Genomic DNA, 9,223 nt, shown 5'->3' with positions numbered 1-9,223 from the left:
TTAGATTTAGTCACTAAAAGTTTGTTATTCGGTTGAATGTTAGCTAGCTAAATGTTGACCACATAAAGAACTACAGGTAAATTAGTTAGAAAAGTTCCACCCTCTTATGTTCCACCCTTTTATGTTCATGAACAAAATAAGGAAGAAATTAGGGTGAAAAGAAATAATTTTAAGTCATATAGATATCACATGTTCTTTCCAAATAGAGCCAGGACAAGTACTCTACCTATACTTTGACTTGAAAAAGCCAATCCTGCAACTAATAATAAAAATTATCAGATTTTAAAATCAAAGACTTTGATTTTCCACCCTGTTATGGGACAATCCACCATGTTATGTTCCATTCCACACATTTTAATTAAATATTGTTACAAAAACATTAAGTACTGTGGATTTTTCTGAGCCATGTTGGGTGTTGTAGACCAATAAATGCAAATATTGGTATGAGTTTTTAAAATTACCAATATTTTCAATGCTGTCAGTTATAATGAATTAAAAAACAGATTTTTCTTTACAATACAGTCAGAAATGATTTGTAACTTCATGATATGTTACACTTTCTAGAATAAAACATATTATATAGTAAAAGGGACACACTCTTTGTAACAGGGTGGAACACATTGAGAGACAATGGTGAAAACCCCCCACATATAATTATTAATTTATCTAATCCTGAGCTTGCCCAATATTAATTTCTTATTGTTAAACATGTCAGTGTTGTAACAAAATATGTAAAACTTAAAACAATATATTTTTTTCAAAAATCCTGGGGCCGAAATGTTGCCGCAAAAATAGAATCACCCAATTACTGAGATTAAGAGATAAAGTGCTGGATATTGATATCAGTTTCCCACCGAGTTTTCAATGCTAATTATTGTGAGAAATCATTAACGTGATCAGTTTCTACCCATAGATGAGAATCATTAATGATAATGTCTAAGGTAAACTGAGTTAATTTGTTATTTCAGAAGAGCGTGTAAAACTGGTAGTCTTTATATGACTCGGTAGCCTCGAAGTAGCTCTCAGTTTCAAAAAGGTTGGTGACCCCTGATCTACATGCTGCAGCCAATCCTTAACAGATTTTTGTGCTTTTTCTGTGAGCAAAGCCAAACATGACACACTGAGTAATTCAAGGAGGGCGGGTTCGGCTGCTCCGTCAGAGCATCAGCGGTGGCTGGGGGAAGGCGGTGCTGGGACCACGCGGTGGCTATAGGCCGAGCGGCGCTTGGCTGCGAGGGCCGCTCGATGCTCCGCGGAGCTTTAATTTTTAATTCTTTTCCCAACTAAACGTGTTTCTTTACCGGGTCAGACAAACTCCATCTTCTTTCATATCGCATTTAACCGCCGAACCGAACGCATGCACTTGCTTTTCTACAAACCGTCTTACAGTCATTGGTCAAGAACACAGGAGCTAGAATTCTGATTGGCAGACATCTCTATTACCTACAGTTTAGTTGAGGCGGGCCGTTTGGTCCAATGCTCGCTTTGCTTGAAAGTCTGGCCCCCAGACGGAGCTCTTTACACCTAAGTTTCAAATGTCTGACTAAATAAATCTTCCTTATTTTAATTGTAAGTAGTTCTTTAAATGTCCTGTGAGATGATATACTTACCCATGTATCCATAACAACCGGAACTTTCAATATCCAGCAAGTTATTTTCGCAATTTACTGTCTATTAAAGGACAGCCCTCCGGATTAATTGCACTCTGCAGCTGCAGCTGTGAAGTTGCAGTTAATACTGCACCGATATTTGCTGGAAAGTGCAACGCCTCCCCTTTCAGAAACCACTGGAATTTTTCAGATAGCGCTACGTGTGGCGGAATTACGGTACTGCAAATTTAGGGGGCGTTTACACAACAACGTTCTAATTACGATCTGCGTTTACACAGTAACGGTACACATCGAAAACGTGTAATGCTGTCGCTGCCAGTGGCAGAGCTAGACTTTTAAAGTTGGGGGGCCCAGGACTACCTCTGGGGGGCAAAATTTTAAATGTGTCTGTGCATATATATATTATATATATATAATTTTAAAAAATAACCAAACTGAATATTTGGTTATTTTTTAAGCCCCTCTGTCATTTGACATGTTATAATTAACACCTTTGACTGGAGCACATGGAGACATGATGGACTTTACGCTAAGAGTTCATCACAGAGGAAACTAAAATCAATCAAATAAAAGATCCTTTCTGAATATCATCTCATGGACACTGAACTAAATGCATCTTTCTGNGGGGGCAGCAGCTTCAGAAGGGAGGCCCAGACTTCCCTCTCCCCAGCCACTTCTTCCAGCTCCTCGGGGGAATCCCAAGGCGTTCCCAGGCCAGCCGAGAGACATCGTCCCTCCAGCGTGTCCTGGGTCTTCCCCGAGGCCTCCTCCCGGTGGGACGTGCCCRGAACACCTCACCAGGGAGGCGTCCAGGAGGCGTCCTTACCAGATGCTAAACTAAACTAAATATTCAGTTTGGTTAATTTTTAAAATTATATATATGTGCACACACACATTTAAAATTTTGCCCCCCCCAGAGGTAGTCCTGGCCCCCCCATGATCCCCCCAACTTTAAATGTCTAGCTCCGCCACTGTTCACAGGTTTCAACAGTTGTTTGACTGGGATAAGACCATTAATACATTGTATATGGTAGTAATAAAGATAAAACATACTTTTATTTGACTTCCACCCAACTCCTTTCCCCATCTCACCTGTTTATCTTTGGGGTAAAAAGAATTGGGACTAGGGTTCCTTCTAGTGAAGCACAAACAATTTCTGACTTCAACAGATATTGAAGTCAGAAAGCAGCAAAACAAAGACTGGGCTTCACTGTTTTCATAACCATGATTTATTATTTCTGCACTCAAGTTATTAAATGCATCATCCTGATCTAACAAAACGACCACCTGTTAAAACTGGTAGGTAGTCATTACTACATTTTTTTTGACACATTGTGTCCATATACTTCTCTATAAGCATTTAAAAATGAACATTTTGCGCACAACGTTTTAGTTATAGTGACAAACCTGTGCATTTCTTATTTGGCATTTTTACTTTCCTGTTGTCAATCTTTCATACTGTTTAATATGCATGCGTGTTGATCAAAAGGATGCTGGGAAGGAGACGTCTGTGTTTCCTCTTCCTGAGCCCCATGACCTGTTCCAAGTTTCACAGATGAAATTTGAAGATTTTCAGAAGGACTTCATTCGACTCCGGAAGGACCTCAGAGGTAACACACATAAAAAAAATCAACAAGATAATAAACTCATGCTCCATTAAATCAGAATACTGAAGAAAAAGAAAGGAAAAAAGGTAGAATAAAACCAAATCCAGATGCCAGTTTGCTACGAAACATAGAGTCCAGTCATGATGACCCAAGGATCTGAGAGAGAGATTGTTTTAATCTGCTTGATCTGCCATTAGAAGCTGTAAGTTGTATGCACAATTATTACGCAAGTTGTAGTTTTGAGGATTATTTTAATTACTAAACAACTACAGTGCTCTCAAACAATAATTTCTCAAGCCTGAATATTTAAGAAAGTAAAAGTGAGATTTTGGCTTTCTTACGACAATATGTGTGCACGATTATTGGGCAACTATTAGTGTGCAGAATTCTTATGCAACTGAATTAAAACAGAAAATTTCCCCATCTCACCTCTTTATTGTCATCCGTTAAAGGGAGAAAAAAAATCATACAACTCAAAATTGACAAACATTTGTAACATTTAAAAAATAAATCAGTGACCAATATAGCCACCCTTCTTTTCAATAACAGTTGAACTGACAGACTTCCATTCGTGGAGTCTGTCAGTTTCTTGATCTCTTGACAATCTTTTTGTGCAGTAGCAACCACAACACAGACACAGTTCAGAGATGTGTTCTGTTTTTCATGAGATTTACGGTGGTAAATCCCCCATTTAATAAGGGCCCATAAGTCTTTAATGGGGTTTAGGTCTGGTGAGGAAGGGGGCCACTTCATTATTCTTTCATCTTTCAGACCTTTACTGGCTAGCCACATAGAGGAGTACTTGATGCTTGTGATGGAGCATTGTCCTGTATAAAACTCATGGTCTTCTTGAAGGATGCTGACTTTTTCCTGTACCGCTGCTTTAAGAAAGTGTCTTCTAAAAACTAGTAGTGGGCTTTGGAGTAAGATTTTGAGTCCATCTTCAACCTGAAAAGGTCCAACTAGCTCATATTTAATAATAGCAGTCCATACCAGTACCTGCCTTCACCTTGCTGGTGTCTGATGTGAAGTGGAGCTCTGTGCCCATCACTGATCCAGCCACAGGCCCATTAATCTGGTCCGTCAAGAGTCACTCTCATCTGATCAGTCCATGAAACTTTTGAAAGATCTGTCTTCAGATCTGTCTTGGCCCAGTCTTGATGTTTCAACTTGGGTGTCTTGTTCAGTGGTGGTAGGGTTTCATCCTTCCTTACCTTGGCCATGTCTCTGAGCTCTGAACATCCTACCTGGAGTACCTTCTGGGAACTCCAGGTAGGTTGCAATACTGCAATATAACAGCACTGAAAGATAATCATGTTTGATTCTTCTCAAATCTTTGGTTAATTTATGTCTTTTTTCCTCAACACATTTCTAGTAACCCTGTTGACAAGTTTGATGGTTCTGTGATGACACCCCTATATCTCAGCAATTGCTGAGAAAAAATGCACATACATTTTTTACCTTTGAAAGACTTTATACAATGTTTTACTTTTCAGAGTCTCTTAAATCTCTTTTTTTGATCCATTTCGCCTGAGGAAAAGAAGCTGCCTAATAATTCTGCATACCTTGACATAGGGTGAGGCCCCACTCTCCCTCATTAAACAAATACACAACAGCTGATGTGTTTATATTCAATAAGCATTCAAGTTTATACCACTTGGAGTTGGAAAATATGCATAAAATGATTATATGGTCAAAATTAAAACTTGCCTAGTAATTGTGCACACAGTGTAGTCTGGATACAATGTTCTTACACAATGTCAGGAACGTGAATATTACAACATCCTACACTGAGGCACAACATGCAAATCTTATTTTATTATTTATAAATGCCGTTTGTGTAACCCGGATGTTTTACACTCATCACTTTAACTAGCATGTACATCGGAAGTGGAAAAGGTGTGCAAGGTGTCTGATGAGGATAACTTGCAGCCTTTCAAAGAGAAGATGGATGGGTTTCTTGCACAAGGTATGCTGTAAATCTATCAACCATGATTAGGCTATCAGGACGGCTCTTTCCTCATTTTCCAGCAGAATTCTTCTTTCAGCCAGGCCTTTTGGCCTCTTTCCTGAAAGACTATTTCCTATTCATCTTTGAAAAAAAAAAACACACTGTCTCAGGAAGGCAAATGTGTAAGATTACATTACAGCCTTTTCAGTACTGGTTCTGTGATGAAATACAAGAACAGGGTGGGAGACAGACACTGCCTGAACCGCTACTGTGTTTATTAGAGTGAATGTGTGTACTGACTTTTGCTGTGTGCTACCAAACATGAAACTGAATTTCAAACTTTTCTTCCTTTATTAGCTAAAAGTGAACTAGAGATCCTGGATGCGCAACTCAGCAGCACTCACAAACTGTAAGCTCAGGCTCTGTTTTTTCTGTTTAATACTCATTGATGTCATAGTTTCACTGATTACTTTATACTTTGTGTATTTTTAAATATATATTTTTTCACAAAATCTTATTTCAAAAAGTAAGACATTTAGGAACTGTAGCTTATCTCTCTGGTTGTTAAATATAGAAAAAATGACATTGTGAATGTGTCTGTTCTCTATAGGTTCCTAGAGCTGACAGTGTTCTATTCAGTGAAGCCCAAAGCAGGAGAAAAGGAGGTTTCCCCCAACACCTTATTTTCCATCTGGCATGAATTCTCCTCCGATTTCAAGGACCAATGGAAAAAAGAGAACAAAACTATTCTCAAGGAAAGGTAGAATACTTCTTTCCCACTTCTTCACCATAGACATTTCTTATTTCCTCAAACTTTTATTTTTTACTTCCATTCCTATCTTTTTTTCTCTTATCCTATTTATGGATTTTAGGTTTAGATTCTTAAAATATATTTCTATTTTATCTTATGAAAATAGAAGATTTTCTATTTTTTATTTTCAGATGGTGAAAATAAAAATGCATAGCTGCGTAAGGCAAAAAGGATTGTGTGTATACAGTTAAATCTGATAAATTAATTCAATTCGATTTGAGGAAACTCGTTGCCTTAAACCATTTAACTTACCTTAGCACAATTCAAACAGACATGCTATGCTACACTAAAACTAAATAAGTGGAGTTTTTTTTTAACTTGTATGCAAAACTTAAAAACATTAGTATGCACTGATTGAGTAACATTAACTTTTTTTATAACTTTATCTTTATTGACATTTTTAGGTACAATCAAGAAAAAAGGTCAAACAATACACAGAAATTATAAGAGACAGAAAAAACAAAACGAGAAAAAAACCCTGCACTTTAGGGGGAGACTAAGGGGACCCTTTATATACAAAATTAGTACTGTTAACATTCATGTGACATTTGTCCATTTTTCCAATTTGTCCTGGCATTGCTCTTCCTCTGTCCTTACTCTGTATGTTAAAATCTCTGTCTCAAATAATGAGTTTAGGTCTGTATCCTTTCCTTTGTAGTAGGAGGTTCAGGTTGGCACCATTTCCTGGTGATTACCTTTTTGGCTGCCATTAGCAAAATTTTAAATAACTAATAGTCATTTTTAAGTGCAGCATTTTCCAAGAGACTAAGCTATAAAACCAAACAGATCTTAGGTATTGTGTAGCCCAACATTGTTATAATCTCCTAGTGTATTTTGTCCCAGAATTCTGGGACAAAGCCAGAAAACAAGTGTGTGGTTAACATGAAATGCTTCACAATCTCTATAACATGGTTGAACTCCAGATTTGAATTTACTGGTGATTTTGGGTGTTACAAAATATCTGATTGTGTTCTTCCAAGAGCTTCGCTCCCCCCTTTCATCCTCCCCACCTTCTACAGAGGAACCACTGAGAGCTTGGTTCCTCTCAGTGGTTCCTCTTGCAGTCTGGATATCTCCTCCAGACTGCAAGGACATATCCTTGCAGTCTGGTGTCAGACTGGAAGTCTTTGCGAAGACAGCTGAGATCATTGGGGCTCCACTCTCCCCTATCCAAAGCATTGCACACAGATGCTGCTTAGCCAGAGCAAACCAGATCCTCTCTGATTCCACTCATCCTCACCATGTTCATCTGTTCATCCAGTTGCCGTCTGGGAGGAGAGTCCGTAGCATCCGCTGCAGAACAGCCAGACTCAGAAATAGTTGTCTCCCACTGGCCATCAGATTGCTCAACAATCCCATCATGAAGACAGTCTGAGGCTGTTTGAAAATAGTAATTATTATTTGCATATTATCTAATTATAGCAGGGCTTAAAGTAAAAAAAAAAATCCTAAGCCTGAAACTTATAGTTATGATAGAAATTAACTATGGCGTTGCTATTGCCACAGTTTAATAAAAAGTGTCTTTGAATAGTGCAACAATTGCTTCTAACAATACAATTAACAAGCTAAAAATTCAAACTTAAATAAGACTTCAGTGCATTTCAACTCAAAACAAAATGTAAAATGTCTGTGCCCTAAAGGTTTGACTTACAGGCAAAAATCCCTCAACATTANGGGCCTTTTCTCCTTTGCAAAGAAACTTTCCAAAGACGTCTGATCTGTTTCTGACTCATTTTGCTGTTTGTGGTTCAATGTTGGCGCGCAAGTAACCAGACTTCCAATGATTCACTTCCTGCTAAAGAGTCCCCTGGTGGTTGAAGAAAAATCCACATATAAACTGTTTTTTGTCCAGAAAATACGGTAAATGAAAAAAAATCTGAATGCTCTCTGGTATTGTTCAGGGGGCCGGACCAAATGTGGAGGCGGGCCAGATCCGGCCCGCGGGCCGTAGTTTGCGGACCCCTGCTCTAAACTTTCATCTTGAACAAGGAGAAGACTGATCAGAGATCCAGCCAACAGGCCCATGATCACTGTGGATGAACTGCAGAGATCTACAGCTGAGGTGGGAGAGTCTGTCCATAGGAAATCAGTGGTACACTGCACAAATCTGGCCTTTATGGAAGAGCAATAAGAAGAAAGCCATTTCTGAAAGATATTCAAAAAAAGTCTCATTTAAAGTTTGCCACAAGCCACCTGGGAGACGCAGCAAACATGTGGAAGAAGGAGCTGTGGTCAGATGAAGCAAAAATCAAACTTTTTGACCACAATGCAAAACGGTATGTTTGGCTTAAAAGCAACAAAGCTCATCACCCTAAACACACTATTCCCACTGTCAAACATGGTGGTGGCAGCATCATGGTTCGGACCTGCTTTTCACCAGCAGGGACAGGGAAGATGGTTAAAATTGATGGGAAGATAAATGGAGCCAAATGCAGGACCATTCTGAAAGAAAACCTGGTGGATAATCTGCAGACAAACCTATTACATGAGACTCATCATGTATATCAATACCCTTGAGATTCTCGTATTGCTTTATATATTGTGCCAGTGCTTCAATATAAATTGAAAATAATATTGGTGATAAACAACAACCCTGATGTGTAGAGCGCTCTAATTTTATGGTATCAGATAGATTTCCATTGATCTTGATTCTGGCCATTGGTGATAGGTACAAGGACCTCACAAATTGTACAGCTGTTTTATTAAAACCAAAATTTTCATACTTTATATAAGAAGTTCCAGTTTACACAGTCAAAAGCTTTCTCTGCATCGAGACTAATTAAAATAGCTTTAGTTTTTATATTTTTAATATGATCTACAATGTGAAGTGTCCTCCTGATGTTATCTTGTGTTTGGAGACCTATTATAAATCCTGTATTGGAGAATAGAAAGGTGGCTAACCCTTGCAATACTTTAAGTATAAGAAATAATGCACACTGGATTCGATTTTAATTGCTTCGGCCGACGGAAGAGAGATTTATTCACACATCCACAGGAAAATACGCCTTACAGTTTCAACAGTACATATCCAAAATCTCTCTGTCTTTCCCTTCCAACATCACCTTTTTATAGAGTCTCAGCTCTACTGGTGTGTGTTGGCAGGTTTCAACCAATGGCATTACTACCCCTAATTTACATAGAAATTTTGGCATCCTTATAGTAATTGTCAGTGGTGGAGAAAGTACTCAAAAAATGTACTTAAGTAAAAGTACAAATACACAGACAAAAATGTACTCAAGTAAAA

The 9,223-nt window shown here is 38.3% G+C and overlaps 1 protein-coding gene across 1 annotated transcript in view; it reads left to right on the top strand.

The window, feature by feature from the left end:
* The window catches only part of fmn2b (formin 2b), a 95,424-nt gene that overhangs the window by 58,342 nt on the left and 27,859 nt on the right, over positions 1–9,223 (top strand). Inside the window, exons 15-18 of the mRNA XM_008438065.2 lie at positions 3,100–3,220; positions 5,094–5,186; positions 5,526–5,577; positions 5,779–5,928. Of these exons, the coding sequence (XP_008436287.1) occupies positions 3,100–3,220; positions 5,094–5,186; positions 5,526–5,577; positions 5,779–5,928 (416 nt within the window). The remainder of the gene's footprint in view (positions 1–3,099; positions 3,221–5,093; positions 5,187–5,525; positions 5,578–5,778; positions 5,929–9,223) is intronic.

This window comes from Poecilia reticulata, linkage group LG19 (genome assembly GCF_000633615.1).
Source record: "Poecilia reticulata strain Guanapo linkage group LG19, Guppy_female_1.0+MT, whole genome shotgun sequence".
NCBI classification, from domain to species: Eukaryota; Metazoa; Chordata; class Actinopteri; order Cyprinodontiformes; family Poeciliidae; genus Poecilia; species Poecilia reticulata.
Note: the sequence above shows the minus strand (reverse complement) of the source record. Positions and strands in the feature narration are given on the sequence as shown.